General features: G+C 45.3%; 1 protein-coding gene across 6 annotated transcripts in view; it reads left to right on the top strand.

The window, feature by feature from the left end:
• KCNIP1 (potassium voltage-gated channel interacting protein 1) overlaps positions 1-5,358 on the top strand; it is a 350,368-nt gene extending 345,010 nt beyond the window's left edge. For 5 of the 6 annotated variants that reach the window (XM_024753405.1, XM_024753404.1, XM_024753407.1 and 2 more), the window contains 3 exons: positions 1,122-1,226; positions 2,137-2,199; positions 4,501-4,548. In XM_024753405.1, the coding sequence (XP_024609173.1) occupies positions 1,122-1,226; positions 2,137-2,199; positions 4,501-4,548 (216 nt within the window). Of the gene's footprint in view, positions 1-1,121; positions 1,227-2,136; positions 2,200-4,500 lie in introns of all 6 variants that reach the window. The other variant, XM_024753406.1, reaches the window with a different exon arrangement.
• The last annotated feature ends 14,452 nt before the right edge of the window (positions 5,359-19,810 follow it).

Raw genomic sequence — 19,810 nt, 5'->3', positions numbered from 1 at the left:
AGAGAGAGAGAGAGAGAGAGAGAGAGAGAGAGTGTGTGTGTGTGTGTGTGTGTGTGTGTGTGTGTGTGTGTGCGCGCACGTGTGCTCATGAGAATATTTCTCTGTCCTCCCCTGTGTCCCACCTCCCTTCTCCCTCTACTCCTCTACTCTCCTCACTTCTCTTCTTTCTCTCCCTTCCTCCCAGAATTCCTCTCATCTCCTCTACTCCACCTGCTCCAGTCTACTCTTTTTTTTTTTTTTTTTTAATTATTTATTTATATTTTTGGCTGTGTTGGGTCTTCATTTCTGTGCGAGGGCTTTCTCTAGTTGTGGCAAGCGGGAGCCACTCATCGCCGTGCACGGGCCTCTCACCGTCGCAGCCTCCCCCGTTGCGGAGCACAGGCTCCAGACACACAGGCTCAGCAGTTGTGGCTCACAGGCCCAGTCACTCCATGGCACGTGGGATCTTCCCAGACCAGGGCTCGAACCCGTGTCCCCTGCATCGGCAGCCAGATTCTCAACCACTGCGCCACCAGGGAAGCCCTCCAGTCTACTCTTTATGGAAGTTCTTCCCTGTAATAGAATAATTTTCGGTGTCTGCTCTCCCCTGAGCTCAGCTAAAACCCGGAAGTGGTTTGCCCATGGCACCAGCTCCAACTCTTCACTCAGACTTCTCAAGAGATAGAAATAGAGTGGCTCAGCTCTGTAGTTGGATGTCCACATTTGTTCCAATCAGCTGTGGTCACAAGTGACAGGTGACCTGGTACAAACACAGCCACCCAGGCCAACCATTCAAAGGAATTATGGAACGGAGAGAGGGTCTTCCAAAAATGGGGTGTGGGCTGATCAGTACACGAATATGTCCGCTCAGATCCCACTTATAACCCCTCACTGAGGAATGCTCAGGAAGAGGCAAGCTACCCAAGAGCTTCTGACGACAAAGAATTTTCCACTGCCCTCTCTCTGGAAGGAGGCTCCCAGAATATAGCCCCTTCAGCTTGCTTTCTAACTCCCTCTCATCAGCTGAAGAAGTTCCTTTTAAACACTTTCATTCTCAAAGGAGACAAAGAGCCCCAGCCTGTCACCCAGAGGAGCTTAACTTCCTGGTTCCCACACTGTGTGCTTCTATGTCTCCTCTCCAGGAGATGATGGACATTGTCAAAGCCATCTATGACATGATGGGGAAATACACGTATCCTGTGCTTAAAGAAGACACTCCAAGGCAGCACGTGGATGTCTTCTTCCAGGTAAGAGCACACACCTGTGCGTGAGCTTCAAGCTCAACTTAGATCAGTCAACCCACGAGCCTCTGAGCAGTGGTTTGTGTCCAGGCCTGCACTACAGATGGTAGGAAACAGAAAAGAATTACAAGATATCTTGCCCTCCAGGAATAGATTATCTCATTAAATGGACAAGTATGCACTACAGAAGAGAATAAGGAAGAATATTATTAAGTATAAGTGGTAGAGTATGGACTCTAAATTCCATAAAAATGGTTGGGGGATCAGAGTAAACAGAGAAGACGTCATTAAGCACATCTGTGTAGGTGTTAAGCATTTGTGTCTGGGGAGTAAGGGGAAATCAGGTGGAAACTAGGGTGGCTTGGAAACTGGGGTGAGCTCTCTAGACCGAAGAGTTTAGCCTTGCTCTGGTAAAAAGTAGGTGCTGTTAGTCCGTGAATAGAAGAGTGGCAAAATCTTAATGGTGTGCTAATAAAAAAAATTAACCTAGCAGGAGAGTATCAGAGAACATCAGAGCTCATTCTAGTCTAATCCTCTCACTTTGCAGATGGGAAAAGCAGAGGCTCAGAGAGGCTTAAAGATTCACTCAAGGTCACACAGTAAGTGACAGAGACAGAAGTAGAACCTCTCATGTCCAGTGTTCTTTCTGCCAAATGGACAGGCTAGAAGTGAGACTGGGAAAGGCATGTTAGGGTGTCAGCAGAATAATCTGGTGATGAGAAGATGAGCATCTACAGCAAGTTTTTTAATTTGAAGGAAGCTCATGGGGGTCAAAGTGCTGTAACCAGGGCCTGGGTGGAGTTGTCTGGCCAGTGAAAGACCGTCCTAATTCTCGGGGGAATGTTGGTTAACAGAAAGCAAGTTTTGGAATGCATATCACCAGATTCTTTAAAGTGCTTCTTGTTGGGTCTTTCAGAAAATGGACAAAAATAAAGATGGCATCGTGACTTTAGACGAATTTCTTGAATCCTGTCAGGAGGTAAGGAGAGATCTCGGGGCAGAAAACTTCTATATCTGGGAAAGGAAATCTGGGGCTTGGGGACAGGCAGAAGGGAGAAAATGAGAAACCTGCAGTTTCTCAGATTAGAGCCACCAGCATCACCATCACCAGCAACAACTCAGAATTTCAACAATCTCCACTCCTCAGACTGGTCTGTGGCTAGTCTTGGCTAAGCACAGGCTGAGCCACACAGACTAAGAAGGGGGATGTGAAAGCCCAGAGGGCGTCTCTGTGAAACTACAGACTTCCAAGTGGGCAGAACTGTCATTTTTCAGTCTCCCTCTGGTTTGATGACCCACTCCCCAGACTACAAAGGGAGTAGCTGGAAAAAAATCTAAAGCTGTGATTCTTAAACCATAGTGTGCATAAGAATCGCCTGGGATGATTCTAAAAATGCACATTTCCAGGCCCCAACCCAGAGACTCTAGATCTGGGATGGGGATCTAGAAATCTTCATGTTAACAAAAGTGCCCTGACCAATGCTTCTAAAACTTCAATGTGCAAACCAGCCTCCTTGAAGTTCTTGTTAAAATGCAGATTCCCATTCAGAAGGTCAAGGGTGATGTTGATGTTGCTAAAAGGATAAACTGGCCCCAGAGTCAGCCAGAGACTGAACTGGAAATAACTGCTTTCCTCTAATTTAGAAAAATGCATTTATACTCCTACCTTTTCTCAGAAAGGTGCACAGTTACTCTGAGTTCCAGCCAATAAGAACTGCAAATGCAAGAAAGCTGGGGAGACGTTATTAACATGTAGTGAGCACCTACCAAGTTTTAGGTACATTAAGTAAACCTCACGTAGTGTAAAAAACCCTGAGCAGTAGGGTCACTATATAGTCAAAATACTTAATAACTAGAGTAGACTGAGAATTGATCATTCTTAACTGACTTTGATCAATGCCCTGGAACAGTGCCCTAAAGAACCCCTGCTAAAGTTGGTATTAACCTGTTAGTTGATGGATCTTTCCGTAGTCTAGGGGTTCTGGACCAGTTACCAGGTAGCCAGGTAGCTAGAGAGGCTCAGGTCAGCAGCTATTTACCAACAGGATTAGAACCATTTCCACACTTTAATCATTATGAACTAGCTGAACATCAGTATTCATCATACCCATTTGAAAGAAAACGGAGGCACTGCAGGTTAAGAGATGTGGTTAAAGCACAATAAGTGATAGAGATGGAACTTGAACTCCATCATTCTAATTTTAAATACCATGCCCTAGTGTACCATGCTTTTTTGACTTTGCTTAACAGTTTTTTAATCAATTTAGTTTCTCACATTAGCAAGCAATATTGATTAATTAACTCACTTCTTTTTCACAACCCACCCTATAAGTAGATACTATGATCAATGCCATTGCACACACGAAGAAACTGAGGCACAGAGAGACTAAGTAACTTGCCTAAGGTCACTCAGCTCATAAGTGACAGAGCCAGAATTAGAATCTAGGCAGCCTGACTTCCGAATCCATATACTTAACTGTCAGGCAATTATACCTCCCTGTTCTAGAAACTTTTAAAAGATTTCAAATACCCATAATCAACTTTATTGATTTTCTCTACTTTAGGTCTGCTTTCTATTTCATTTATGTGTGCTCTAAATTATTTCCTTCCTTCTGCTTTTTTATTTTAATTCAATTTTTTAGGTTTCCTGTCTAGATTTTTGAGATGGAGGTTTAGATCATTGATTTTCAACCATTCTTTTCTAATATATGCATTTAAAGGGCTACATTTTCCTCTGAGTACTGCTTTAGATCCCCAAAATGTTGATATGTCACATTTTCATTATATTTTAATTCAAAATATTTTTCTCTGACCCATGGAATTAGAAATGTGTTGTTTAATATCTAAATATTTGAGGATTTACCACATTCCATACTTACTCCTTAGAGGATATACAATAGAAAAATGTAAACTAGAATAGAATAAAAAAGAAAAAACATGTGATCATCTCCATAGGTATAGGACAAACATTTGATAAAAATGCAATTGCCCACAGCTTCTTAAAAGAAGTAGTCCTCACTTGTTTACTGGAACATTTGGGTTTTTTTTTTTTTCTGAATTCCTCTTTAAAGCCAGAGAAGGTGCTTCTCCCTTTGAACTTCTCACTTTCTAGGTCCCCACCTACCCCTTACTCCCTGTTTCTCATACCCTTGCAGAGTTCTTTCTGAATAGGAAACCCATTCTGCAGATTTGCTCTGGAGATTTGAGAAGTTACAGAGCTTCTCAGGGAGAAGCCTCAGAGAATTCTAACCATCCTCTTCTCCCCCTCCTCCCATCCCAGGATGACAACATCATGAGGTCCCTCCAGCTGTTCCAAAATGTCATGTAACTGTGAACACAGCCATTCGGCTCTCAGAGACGTTACTAAACAACCAACTTAACACCTTGATCGGCCCTCCTTCTGATTTTACACGCGGACTCTTGGGACAGAAACACATTTTGCACTTTGGAAGACTTCTCTGCAGAGACATTTTGTGGAACCCAGGATCACGTGGCTCAGTCTCTGATTGCCAGCTCTTCCTCCTCCCTCTTCTTGAGAGAGACAAGATGAAATCGGGTTTGTTTTGGAAGCATGCTCATCTCTTCGTACTGCTGCCCTATGGAAGGTCCCTCTGCTTGAGCTTCAACAGTAGTGCACATTTTTCTGTTTGCGTGCCCCAGGCTACTGCCTCCAAGTCCAGCAGACCTTGATGTATCTGGAAGCAAGATGACCTGAGCCAAAGGCACATCAGCTTCTGATGGTCTCCCAAACCAATGTGCCTGTTTCTCTTTCTTTGGTGGGAAGAATGAGTATTATACAGAACAATTAGAATCTACTATGACTAGATTGGGAGAGCCAGCGCCTAATGTATGTAGGATAGGACTGAATTATTAAGCATGGCATTGTCTGATGACCCAAACTGCACATGCCCTTTGTTTCCAGAGGCAAGGACAATAATGCTGTCTCATATTAGCATCTATGCTGGTGGTACAAGTCCCTTAACACACACAGGAAGGGAGCCAATGCCCAGTGGCCCATGCCTCCACTCCATCTCCTGCTAGAGCCCAGCACTGCATGACCCTCCCAGAAAGCCCAGGATGCCTGCAAATTGCTGTAATTTTATACCATCTTCTAATCAATAAACAGAACTATTTCTTACACTCTTAATCTTCATTTCATCCATGACGTTGGGCAGAGGAGGTAGGCTGTGAAAGGGAAGGCTAGCCTATTCCTTTGGCATCCAGTTATTAGTGCCTACATTGTGCCAGGCACTGTGCCAAGTAGCACATCACCCTCCCCTGCCCCCAAGCAAACATCCGATTCAAATGCAAATACTGTGACCATAAGCAAATACAGCTTAAAAATGAGACTCTTCACAACACCCCCCCTTCCAGAACAAGCGTCACTCCCAAGACCCTCTGGTATAGAAAGTCTGGAGCCTCACATGGTGTGGTTGGGGGTACAGAGATGAAGAGGTGGTCAGGACCCCCTGCTGAGGGACTTGGAGTCCAGGAGTTGATCAAGGGGCTTCAGCCTATAAACAGAAAATGATTGTTTATATTGGACACTGTGGGTCTTGGTTTCCTCATTTGACATCACATTTAAAAGATTAAGAGCTAACAGTGGCATTCTTGGAAGAAAAGCAATTTACTGAACCCCTGTTATGTGCCAAGGGCTGCACTAGGGGCTTATTATCTCATTTCATGGCAGAATGCTCTGGGAGGTAGAGTCTTCATTTTGCTGGTTTGCACACTGAAGCTCAGAGAAGTAAGGGAAACTGCCTAAGGTAGCACAGCTCCATAGAGAGATTAAACTCTTCCCACTTTCTCCTAGAGCCTTCCTACTAGGGGATTCTGCCTCGCCCCAAGGAACTGAGAGTACCTCACACAAATCTCATTCATCTCCAGTCAGCTCAGAGAGGCAAAGGCATTCTTTGAATCCAAATAGTAGAGGAGAAAACAGATATAGAGAAGGGAAAAGCCTCAGGTACCCGTGGATCACTAGCGAGAGCAGGTCACCACACCTCTGCATGGATGAAATATTCCCAATCTGATTGCCATTGGCTGCTGCTGCTTTATGGCTGGAAATTACAGAGGCCACAGCTCTGTTTCTCTAGTTGAGCTTCCTGAGTGCAGCCATGTGGTCATCTAAGGCTGCTGGACATGTGGCTGGCCCCTAGCAAGGCATATACTTAGGTCCAAGCAGACGATCTATTCTTGTGACCTTTCCACTGTGGGGTGTGAACCTGCATCCCGAGGCTGTACAATGTCTAGGCCATGGTTCTCCACCCTGGCTGCATATCATAATCACCTGGGGAACGTTGAAAAATGCCAACACCTGGGCCCCATCCCAGATCAATTGAAGTAGAATCTCTTGAGTGTAGAACCCAGGCATCAGAATTCCTTAGAAGCTGCCCACACGATTGTAAAGTGCATAGAGAGCCACAATGGGGACCATACCCAGTGCTGGGAATGGAGCACAGGACCTGAACCATCCCCCTGGCTACAGTGATTGGTTCAGAGCTAGGCTTGATACCTATGCCAGTCCACACAGCATGAATCTCAAGACTTGCACTGGGAACAATGGGGCAAAGATGCTCTCTCTCCTATTGGACATGAATGAGACAGCAGTCCTAGGACATGTTGGTAGTGATTTAGGAATTCTGAGAGGTTATCTGATAACCCAAGGGGAGAGAAACCAGAATCACAGAAGGCAAGGCAAAGAGGTTTTTTTAATAAAAAATTTAAAAATAAACCAGAAATTGATGAGACCATTGAGCTGCTAGATCAAGCTGCACCTGAACCTACACATACCTCTGACCTTTTCAGATGCCTTTGTTTGATGCCTATGTAAGATTTAGGCCAGTGTTTATCCACCATGGCTTCATATCAAAATCACTTGGGGAGGCACACTTAGGGAAAATTTTCAAAGTACCAAATGCCTGGGCCTTATCCCAGGTTCTAAATCAGAATTTCTAGAGGTGGGGCCCTGAGCATCAATATGCTTTAAAATCTCCCCAGGTGATTCCAGTGTACACCTAGAATTGAGAGCCCTGGCCCTAGAAGAGTGGAAGGGCTGCTGCCCTTCTCCCTGTCCTGGCCAGACCACAGGTAAGATGCCCAATTCAGTCCTCGGCACCCAAAACTGAGAGGAAAATCAGCATCTGGAGATATTCAGAGAGAAATCAGAATGGAAGGAAGATTCAAAACTTGTCCTAAGACGAATAATCAACAGAAAGGAAGTCGGTTGTCCTGGTGAGGTAGGGAGAAAAGGACAACCTGTTGGAGCAACTGCAAGGATATGGGCCACCACTCATCAAAGCTTTTAATAAAGGAACAAGGGAAAAATAAATGCTGCAGCTTCCACAGAAGCACAGAAACAGAAAGAGGCCTGGGCTTTTGTGAATCCGTGCATCCCTCAGCAACTGGGGTATTAAGAGAAATGAGGTTCTCAGCTTGGAACACCCTCCTCTTGGCCTCCTGGAGGGATCCTGCTCCTCCTGAATCATCTAACAAATTGTCACTATTTGCCCGTCGTCGTGCCTGCTGACGGGGATTCAACCGTGTAGTAGATACCTTAACAGACACGCATCGCACTCACTGACTGCACAGGTGGACTCAACGGCTGCTGGCTGCAAATGCCTGGGACCTTTTGCCTGTCACTCTGACTGTCACAGACAGACTGTGGCCAAGATAGCCCCACTCTGTTTGTGGGCAGGGCAGGCAGGGAGAATCAGGTAGTTAGCACTTCCCAGGAGTAGCCCTTAGCCAGTGACCAATGAGAGTTGGTGGATCAATACCCCAGACCCCTCTCCTCAGTAGGAAGAACTCTATACCTTCTCCCAGACTTCTCCACTAGGATTAAGCCCCAATCACCCACAATAGTAATCTGCTCAAAAGTACACCCCTTATTGACCTCTTTCTCTTCCCTGTCTCACTTCCTGCATTCTCCTACCATTGCTTCCTGGAATCCCCTCCCGGATAAACTACTGAATCCCACATCCTTGTCCCAGGGCTGGATTCTAGGGGAACCTAACCTAAAACAAGTAATGAATAGGCCAGATATGTGTCCTGCTCTCATGTATCTTATTTTCTAATGGGAGGAAACAGAAAACAAATAAAATGATTTGGGGTAAAGTGGCATGAAGAGAACAAAAGTGTGGTGTGATAGAAAATGACTGGGGTGACTTGGGAGGCCGCTTTAGACAGCGTGGGGAGGGAAGCTTCCTCCTAGCTGAGCTTGACGTGATCTCAGGGGTGGGGGGGAGATCACCAGGCATTTATACAAAATCTGGGCCTAGGCTTGCTGTGACTTCTTGCTCAGGCTTCTGAGATTCTATCTCTTGTTCCATTAAGGAAATCAGATCTGTTGTGGAAATGGAGAATCCCATCATGACCAATCCTGTGGTTCTCTAACATCCCGTCTCTGAATAAATCCTCTGAGCAGAGGCCAGCAAGGCCCATTGGAGAGGCTTCCAGGAGGAAATGTAGATGGGACTGGGGACCACTGCTTGGCACCAGGCTCTCTATGGTTGAGATCCTACTTGAATCTTGCAGCAACCTTGTGAAGTAGGTATCCTAGGCACCTATTCTTCGGATGAAAAAAAGGATGCCCAGAGACACGGAGGAAACTGCCCACAACAGCTGGAAGTGGGCTTAAAAGCCTGCCAAACTCCAAAATCCATGCCCAGCTCCATATCTTAGAGAACATGAAGACCTTCTCCACCTATTCCTAAAACTAGCTGTAATTATATACAAACACCAGAAGGTGTTAGAAAGCGGCTGTCGTGAAAACTAAAGCAATGAAAACAAGTCCATGAATTCAAGCCAAATTACTCTTCCTCTAAAGGGAAACATGCACAAAGATGCCCATATGGGTTTCTTAGAGGAGCTGAAATAAGTCCCTTCACATCAAAATAAGGCCCAATCTAATTGGCAGACCTCAACAACCTCTGCAAAAAACCCAGATCTTGAAGAGAAGAGGAAAACCTCAGGAGTAGCCAGCCCCACTGAGTGGACTTTTGATGACCCATGAGATTCTGACAGCTAACTGTACTCAATGTTCTAGAAATGGAGCACATGACCTAGTCTAGGCTAATCATTTCCTCCCATGCCCCTGGCCACAGTGATTGGTTCAGGGGTAGGCTTAAGACTGAAGCCAGTGCAATCATCATGAATTTTAGGGTGTTTACAGAGAACGATGAAACAAAGTCCCTAGTTTTCCTGCTGGACATGAATGAAAAAGCACATAGCCCTGGGACATACAGGCAATCATTTTGTAACCTGTAGGAAAGTCAACCTATAGATGAACATAACACCACAGAAGTCAAGGCAGAGATGAAAACAAATGGACTCCTTGAGGATTTCACTGAACTGCTGGATCAAGCTTCACCTGAAGCTACATGTCCTGCCAGTGTTTTGGTTGTATGTACCAATAAATTCATTTGTTATTATTATTTTTGCTATATGCAGGCCTCTCACTGTTGTGGTCTCTCCCGTTGCGGAGCACAGGCTCCGGACGCGCAGGCTCAGCGGCCATGGCTCACAGGCCCAGCCGCTCCGCGGCATGTGGGATCTTCCCGGACCGGAGCACAGACCCGTGTCCCCTGCATCGGCAGGCGGACTCTCAACCACTGCGCCACCAGGGAAGCCCCATTTGTTATTATTTAAGGCAGTTTGAGTTGAACCTCCTGTAACTTGCAACTTGACACTTGCTAACTGACCCCAGCCCCACTCCTTCACAAGACAGATGGAGCAAACAAAGCCCACAGCTACACAGATGGGTTGCAGCAAAGCTGGACCCAGAAACCCAGACTAGTGCCACATCCACTACACTGCTCTGCCACCTACTGATACTTTGCAACAATAATATAATAACAATATTAAATATCATTTACAGAACACTTACGTCATGCTCTCACGCATTTAATCCTCACTACCCTGAAATTAGTTCTGTTATTATTCCCACTTACTGATGAGGTTACTGAGAGATTAAATAACCTGACCATGATCAAATACCTAAGAAGTTGTAGAGTGATTTGAACCCAGGACTTTCGGACTGCTGCACTTAACCACTAAGACAGGAACTGCCAGGTTCAATGTGTATACAGAGCAAAGCAGACTAAAGAAATGAGCTGAAAACCAAAGAATATATACCCAGTGCGAAGGAGGAAACTATATCACAGCTCTAGGGACTGCTGCCATATTTTTGGAATTTGGGCCCTGTGTGTTAGACCTAACAATTTTTTCAGGGAAAGTTGAAAATCCGAATTTCTTTTTTTTTCCTTTATTATTTATTTATTTTGGCTCCATCAGGTCTTAGTTGCAGCACATGGGATCTTCGTTGAGGCATGCAGGACTTTTGGTTGCGCACACGGTCTTCTGTCTAGTTGTGGCATGCAGGCTCCAGGGCACGTGAGCTCTGTAGTTGTGGCACCGGGCTCCAGAGCGCATGGGCTATGTAGTTTGTGGCACGCAGGCTCTCTAGTTGAGGCCTGCGAGCTCAGTAGTTGTGGCGCACGGACTTGGCTGCCCTGCGGCATGTGGGATCTTAATTCCCCGACCAGGAATCAAATCCTGGTCCCCTGCATTATAAGGTGGATTCTTTACCACTGGACCACGAGGGAAGTCCCTAAAATTCTGAATTTCTATATTCTGGCAAGTAGTTCAGTATTTTAAAAACACCAGGCAGACCAAACCAAACAAGTGTAAGATTGGGATTGAGCTTGGATTGGGCTCAGAGGTCATCAATTTACAACCTCTGCCCTAAATTCTATGACCATTTTTCCCCACTAGAAAGTGGTGGTAATATACCAGGCTAATGCCAAATGTCGATCACAAGGTGAGTGGATAAACAAACTGCGGTGTATCCATCATATAATGGAATACAACTCAGCAATAAAGAAAAATGAATTATTGATAGACGTAACATGGATGAATCTCAAAATAATTATACTGATGAAAGAAGCCAGACAAAAAAGAATACATGCTGTATACATCCATTAATATAAAATTCTAGAAAACACAAACTAATCTATAGTGACAAGGAGCAGATGAGTGGTCGTCTGGGGCTGGGGAGGGTCAGTGCAGACAGAAGGAGTGAGAGAGATCACCAGGGGGTGAGAGGAGACTTTTGGGGGTGATGGATGTATTTTTTTTTGATTGTGTGATGATTTCATGAGTATATACGTACATCAAAAATATTAAATTATACACTTTAAATATGTGTAGTTTATTGTATGTCAATTATATTTTACAGATGTTTTTTAAAATTGGTCTGGGGGGACTTCCCTTGTGGTCCAGGGGTTAAGACTCCATCCTTCCACTGCAGGGGTCATGGGTCCAATCCCTGATCAGGGAAGTTGCACATGCCACACGGTGTGCCCAAAAAAAGAAAGTAATGTAAAAATTGTTCTGGGATCCCAGGCCACACCACCAACAGCTTTCATGGTTTACCTACCACTCTGGGACCTCCGCTGCTCAAGAAGCACTTTACATGAATAAGCTTCATCATCTTACCTTCCCTGGTCTGTCTTCTGGCCACTTTGTTCCAGCCAAGTTTCTCCAGCTATATTACATCGCTCCCTACCCCCACCAAGAAGCCTGACAAATGCAGTCCACCACTTCCACCCCCCTCCCAAAGCCCAAGCCAGGCCCCTTCTCCATACTAGAACACCTGAGGGGTGGCCAGGATTTTGTGGCAGAGGATTGGGAACTAAGAGTACCCAATCCTCCTGTCTCCTAGCCCCCCACTCCCTGCCCAGTCCAAGGAGCCAAAGGCCCTCACTGTCATGCTGACACAGAATAGGTGAGTGCTTGGGGAGAGATGGAGAAAGATGGACCATTGTGGATTCTATTGAAGAGAGCAACAGAGGCACTAAACTGGCTGCTAGAAAGTAAGTAAAAGATGGAGAAAAGGAAGCAGAGAGGTGTACGGGGAGGCAGAGGAGGAACAAAATGAATGAGCTTATAAATTCTTTACATGATAAGTGTTAGCCCACTGTGATGGTTAATTTTATGTGTTAACGTGGCTAAGCCATTGTACCCAGTTTCTGGTCAAACTCCCATCTAGATGTTGCTGTGAAGGTATTTTGTAGATGTGATTCACATTTAAATTTGAGTAAAGCAGACTATCCTCCATAACGTACTGGGCCTCCTCCCATCTGTTGAAAGCCTTAAGAGAAAAGACTAAAGTCCCCTGGGAAGAAGGCATTCTGCCTCGAGAGAGGCAGAATAATTTTGGTTAACTAAGAAGGAACTATGAAAAGGGATTATTTGATGAGCGGCCAGAGCATGGAGTAAAGGGAGGGGACTAGTCTCTCTTGAACACCTCCTCCATGCCGAGCACCTCTGTACAGCGCCTCATTTAGTATCATAATAATCCTCTGTGGTAGGAATAAAAATATCCCCATTTTCCAGATGGGAGGGGCTCGGCGAAGTGAAATCAGGGGCCCAAGGTCACTGCTAGTAATTAATGGATACAGAATTTAACAATGGTAATAATGGCCATAACAACATTTAGCCATTCTAAATGGCTAATGTAAGTCATTTCACAAAGAGTCATTCTGTGCACGCCCCCGAACTGGCCACCTCTGACTCCAGCAGCACCCACATACTGCTGTTCACACAAAGGGGATGGCACCCCTGAGGATTCTAGTAGTCTGGAAGGCTTCCCAGCAGAGGTGGGACCTGGAGAGGCCACAGGCAGGAGGAGGGGACCCCAAGTCAGGGACGGGTGTCAGGAAGCCAGGGATGTTTAAAGGATCATGGACAGGCCAAGATGGGGATGGTGAGGAGTCAGGCTGGGGCTACCAGGGGGACGGCCTCAGTTGCCAGGCCGAGGGAAGTGGCTTTCTCTGGAGGTGGCAGAGAGCCGCAGGGCTCCGAGGAAGATGGAGATGCAGGCGGGAATGGAGCTGAAGAGAGGGTGTCTCCAGAGGCCGAAGAGGGACCAGCTCTGGGAGGGATGGTGGGGACTTCAGTGAATTTGACCAAAACCATGGGGAGTGAGTGGCGGCTGAGTGGACCAAGGAGCTAATGACCGGGAAGGGCCAATGTGAGACCCTGGAGGACAATGCAGAGGACGTGGTGAGCGATGGGAGATGCGGAACGAAGATGAGGCCGCCGGTGTGACTCGGAAGCACTCCCTCGCCCACGTAGGGTGAGTGGAACACGGGAGGCCGTGGCCAGCTGGGTGCGCGCGGCGGCGCTGCTCACCATGCGCCGCTAGATGGAGCAGACGCCCCTCCGAACAAGCCGCGGGACCCTCAGCCTGGGCCTCACCATGAGGCCCAGGAGCCGAGGTGGTGCGCAGCTGCCGCCGCGAAGGGAAGGATGCGTCGCACCGCCCCTAACCTCAGCGTCTGGGCACGCAGGGGACCCCGTGCTTGCAAGGGCCCGGCGCTTAGTGTCCCGCTCCGCAGCCACCGCCTTGAAAGGGAACCCACATTTATGATTACTCTGAGTCCTGCACATCATGCAGCAGGTCCTACCCTGCTTTCCCTTTAGAGCACTTTCACAGGGTGACTCATTTATCCCGCCCACACGGCAGTGAGGTGAGGATATGGTCCCACTTCACAGACCAAGAAGCCAAGGCTCAGAGAAGTGATGAGACCTGTCCAAGATCACACCCGGTTGTTGGTGGTGCGCGCTGGAAGCGGCATCTTTGACTCCCAAGTACAGCGTCCTTTCCCACCCACATCAGAGACTGCCCTCTGCACCGGATGCAGACAAAGGCCTCGGCCCACTGCCTCCTTCAGGCCCATCTGGTGCTCTGAGGCTGAAGTGCGGCTGGGATGAAGGGGCCAGGAATAGCGATGTCCCCAGAGTCTCCATTTCTTCTGGTGATTGAAAGATCCTAGGCAACCTGAAGGAAAAGGTAATCTTCCCAGCCCAGGACTTGTTAGTCCTGGCTTCAGCCTCCACGACAGACAGCCACAGACTTGGGCATCTGAAGGACCTGCCCATTGGCAGGGTGTGCAGAATGGAGTAGAAGGTCTGGCTTCCCAGTGAGAGAGACAGCCCAGAGCTGGAATCCTTTCTCCAGCATGCCCTAAGCATCTGGCCCCTCTGAGCCTTGTTTTCATCAAAAGTAAATGAGAAAAAATTCTCAGGGTTGCTGTCAGTACTAAACATTTCAAGTGCCTGGCAAGTTGCAGGTACTCAGTAAATCTTCCTTTATTTACTTTTGGGTTTTGTCAGGAAAGCAGCTGGGTTATCTGCCCTGGAATCTTCCCCTTAGGGAATAAAGTATTCTCAGGGGTGGGAGACAGAGGTCTCCAAGACAGTTGGAGGGCCAAGGGCTGAGGGCCCGAAAACTGTGAGAAATGTGGTCCAACAAGCCACACCAGAGGGGAGTCACTAACTGTGCGTTTGGAGAGAGGCCTGCACAGTGCCTTCCTGCTGGTAGAGGCTGCAGGAAAGCAAGAGGGGAGAGGGAAGGAAGAAAACAACAAAATGATAATGATACTCATACTACCCCCTCGTGGGTATACTATCCTGGGCTGGTTTCAAAACCTTTTCTGGTCCACATTGCTTGCTCTGATTCTCCCCCCGCAGCTCCCCTGAGAAGCCAACAGGGCACTCACCGCCCCCAGTTTATAAATGAGTGACTTGCCCAAGGTCAAGAGGGTGACACAAGGACTTGACCCAGTCTTCTGATTTTTGATTCAGGGTTCACCCCAGTAGTGCAGAGTCAGACCCTCCAGGCCATGGGGTGAAGAGGCAGAAAAGGCAGAACATGTTTCCTTATTTATAAAGCAGGGAGGATAAAACTTAACTCACAAGCTTAGAATGTTGTGGGGGAAAGCGAGTGGGTTTTAGAGCCAGTCAGACTGGGTTCAGATTCCGGCTCTGCCATTTATTAGCTGTATGATCTTAAGCAAGAGTCTTCACCTCCATAAGCCTCAGTTTCCTCATCTGAAAAATGGGGATGTTAAGACCACCTGCCTAAGGTTGTTGTAAAGATGAAATGAGATAATAGCTAGAGACCACTAGACACTTTGCCTGGTCTATTGTAGGGGTCAATAATGTTAATCTCCCCTGGTGAGAAGGCGGGGAAATGCTGCTGCATTTCACTCCAGAGGCCACCCCAGGACCAGGCCTGGCGCCTGCTCGCAGAGCAGTCAGCTCAGAAGCATTCCTGCTGTCAGCAGGCAGCTTCTCGGGAAAGAGCTGACATTCACAGAGAGTGGGACATTAACCAGGCAACATTAACAATGGAACGATTGTGAATTATTTGAAATATGGATCTTAAAGACAGAAACCTTTCATCCTAAGATCTCAGAATGAGGAGACCTTCAAGATGGCAGAGGAGTAAGATGTGGAAATCACCTTCCTCCCCACAAATACATCAGAAATACATTTACTGTGGAACAACTCCTACAGAACACCTACTGAACAGTGGCAGAAGACCTCAGGTTTCCCAAAAGCCGTGTGGCTGACAGGGTCTTGGTGCTCCGGCCAGGTGTCAGGCCTGTGCCTCAGAGGTGGGAGAGCCGAGTTCAGGACATTGGTCCACCAGAGACCTCCCAGCTCCATGTAATATCAAACAGCAAAAGCTCTCCAAGAGATCTCCATCTCAAAGCTAAGACCCAGCTCCACTCAACGACCAGCAAGCTCCTGTGCTAGAAACCCTATGCCAAACAACTAGCAAGACAGGAACACAACCCCACCCATTAGCAGAGAGGATGCCTAAAATCATAATACACACCACCGGACAAAGTCCTGCCCACCAGAAAGACAATATCCAGCTTCATCCACCAGAACATAGGCACCAGTCCCCTCCACCAGGAAGGCTACACAACCCACCAAAACAACTTTAGCTACTGGGGGCAGACACCAAAAACAACGGGAACTATGAACGTGCAGCCTGCAAAAAGGAGACCCCAAACACAGTAAGGTAGGCAAAATGAGAAGACAGAGGAACACACAGCAGATGAAGGAACAAGGCAAAAACCCACCAACCCAAACAAATGAAGAGGAAATAGGCAGTCCACCTGAAAAAGGATTCAGAGTAATGATAGTAAAGATGATCCAAAATCTTGGAAATAGAATAGAGAAAATACAAGACAAGTTTCACAAGGACTTAGAAGAATGAAAGAGCAAACAGTGATGAACAACACAATAAATGAAATTAAAATTATCTAGAAGGAATCAATAGCAGAATAACTGAGGCAGAAGAACAGATAAGTGACCTGGAAGATAAAATAGTGGAAATAACTACTGCAGAGAAGAATAAAGAAAAAAGAATGAAAAGAATTGAGGACACCCTCAGAGACCACTGGGACAATATTAAATGCACCAACATTCAAATTATAGGGGTCCCAGAAGAAGAAGAGAAAAGGAAAGGGACTGAGAAAATATTTGAAGTGATTATAGTTGAAAACTTCCCTACTATGGGAAAGGAAATAGTCAATCAAGTCCAGGAAGCACACAGAGTCCCATACAGAATAAATCCAAGGAGAAACACGCCAAGACACATATTAATCAAATGATCAAAAATTAAATACAAAGAAAAAATATTAAAAGCAGCAAGGGAAAAACAACAAATAACATACAAAGGAATCCCCATAAGGTTAACAGCTGATCTTTCAGCAGAAACTCTGCAAACCAGAAGGGAGTGGCAGGACATATTTAAAGTGATGAAAGGGAAAAACCTACAACCAAGATTACTCTACCCAGCAAAGATCTCATTCAGATTTAATGGAGAAATTAAAACCTTTACAGACAAGCAAAAGCTAAGAGAATTCAGCACCACCAAACCAGCTTTACAACAAATGCTAAAGGAACTTCTCTAGGCAGGGAACACAAAAGAAGGAAAAGACCTACAATAACAAACCCAAAACAATTAAGAAAATTGTAATAGGAACATACATATGGATAACTACCTTAACTGTAAGTGGATTAAATTTTCCAAACAGAAGACACAGACTGGCTGAATGGATACAAAAATAAGACCCATATATATGCTGTCTAAAAGAGACCCACTTCAGACCTAGGGACACATACAGACTGAAAGTGAGGGGATGGAAAAAGATATTCCATGCAAATGGAAATCAAAAGAAAGCTGGAGTAGCAATTCTCATATCAGATAAAATAGACTTTAAAGACTACTACAAGAGACAAGGAAGGAAAGACACTACATAATGATCAAGGGATCAATCCAAGAAGAAGATATAACAATTGTAAATACTTATGCACTCAACATAGGAGCACATCAGTACATAAGGCAAATGCTAACAGCCATAAAAGGGGAAATCGACAGTAACACAATCATAGTAGGGGACTTTAACACCCCACTTTCACCAATGGACAGATCATCCAAAATGAAAATAAATAAGGAAACACAAGCTTTAAATGATACATAAAACAAGATGGACTTAATTGATATTGATAGGACATTCCATCTAAAAACAACAGAATACACTTTCTTCTCAAGTGCTCATGGAACATTCTCCAGGATAGATCATATCTTGGGTCACAAATCAAGCCTTGGTAAATTTAAGAAAATTGAAATCATATCACATATCTTTTCTGACCACAGCGCTATGAGACTAGATATCAATTACAGGAAAAAATCTGTAAAAAATACAAACACATGGAGGCTAAAAAATATGCTACTAAATAACCAAGAGATCACTGAAGAAATCAAAGAGGAAATCAAAACAACCAAGAAACAAATGACAATGAACACACGATGACCCAAAACTTATGGGATGCAGCAACAGCATTTCTAAGAGGGAAGTTTGTAGCAAGATAGTCCTACCTCACGAAACAAGAAAAATCTCAAATAAACAACCTAATCTTACACCTAAATCAATTAGAGAAAGAAGAAGAACAAAAAAACCCCCAAAGTTAGCAGAACGAAAGAAATCATAAAGATCAGATCAGAAATAAATGAAAAAGAAATGAAGGAAACGATAGCAAAGATTAATAAAACTAAAAGCTGGTTCTTTAGGAAGATAAACAAAATGATAAGCCATTAGCCAGACTAAGAAAAAAAGGGAGAAGACTCAAATCAACAGAATTAGAAATGAAAAAGGGGAAGTAACAACTGACACTGCAGAAATAGAGGATCATGAGAGATTACTCCAATTGTAAAAAAAAAAAATGGTTCTGAAGAACCTAGGGGCAGGACAGGAATAAAGACATAGGTGTAGAGAATGGACTTGAGGACATGGGGAGGGGGAAGGGTAAGCTGGGACGAAGTGAGAGAGTGGCATGGACATATATACACTACCAAATGTAAAACACATAGCTAGTGGGAAGCAGCCACATAGCACAGGGAGATCAGGTCAGTGCTTTGTGACCACCTGGAGGGGTGGGATAGGGAGTGTAGGAGGGAGACGCAAGAGGCAGGGGATATGGGGATATGTGTATACATATAGCTGATTCACTTTGTTATACAGCAGTAACTAACACACCATTGTAAAGCAATTATACTCCAATAAAGATGTTAAAAGAAAAAAAAATGGGGAAAAAGAAAAAAAGATCTCCGAACCTTTGAAATCCTCATTTATTCCTCTTCGCAGCAGTCTGACACTGAAACACTAAGTAGAAACTGAATCTCAGAGGCAAGGCTAGGACAGGAATTACAAATCACTGAAAGGAGTAGTGTTTCTATCACATTTCTGGGCTCTGCACGATTGCTTTTCTTCACTAGGCAAAGAGCAGTGGCAGATGTGTACCCTGGAGTTCGGCAGCCTGGGTTCAAGCCCAGCCACTTACACTCTTCCTGTGCCTCAGTCTCCTCATCTGTAAAGTGGAGCTAATAATAACACCTTTTACAGTGTTAAGTGTTAAATTTAAGGATTAACACATTAACTCAGATAAAGCCCTTAGAAAAAGACCTGGTATGTAGTAAGCACTCACTTATTAAAAAATAGAATAATAATTATAGCAATTATAAATAATTATAATAATTATAATAATTGTTATATCTATATAATAGCAATTACTGTCATTGTTGATTCTATTCTGTTGTATTCCATAAGAAGACTCCCACATGATGTGTATAATAAAATCTCATCTACTCAGCAAGGCCTACAAGGCCATTCATGGCCTGCTCCCCACTTCCTGCCCACCTCTATCCACTGACACTTTTTTCGCAGGAGTCTGTATGTAGCTAAACCAAACTATAGGCTGCTCCCCTTGCAGTGTTTCCTGCATCCATGCCACTGTCCCTCCTCCTAGAATGCTCTCTCCACCTAGCCCCTGAGCAAACCTCAACTCACCCTTCAAGACCTCATACAACTGTAGCCACTTCTGAGATGTCTTCCCGACCTCAAGTGTGGCTGGCCTCCCCTTCACTGCACATTTCGCAGCCGAGTACCTGCTCCACTGTTGCTGTGTCCATGTCCCCCAGGATGGCAAGCTTCTTAAGGGGAAGGCCCACATCACATTTTTCTCCCCACGTGTACCAGCACCTCACACAGCACCTGCACATATCAGGCACTCGGGAATTCTTTGCTGAATGAACACATCCCTCGCCAGCATCACTGAGGTTTTTAACAACATGAACATATAACAACATGGACATTACTACAGAGTTGACCTGAAGAGCCAGTAAGTAGCTGGCACCTTTCCTTTCTCCAGGTTGATGGTTGGGCCTT

The sequence above is a fragment of the Neophocaena asiaeorientalis genome, unplaced genomic scaffold (assembly GCF_003031525.2).
Source record: "Neophocaena asiaeorientalis asiaeorientalis breed wild unplaced genomic scaffold, Neophocaena_asiaeorientalis_V1.1 scaffold268, whole genome shotgun sequence".
In the NCBI taxonomy this organism is placed as follows: domain Eukaryota; kingdom Metazoa; phylum Chordata; class Mammalia; order Artiodactyla; family Phocoenidae; genus Neophocaena; species Neophocaena asiaeorientalis.
This window is presented reverse-complemented; position numbering and strand designations above follow the sequence as displayed.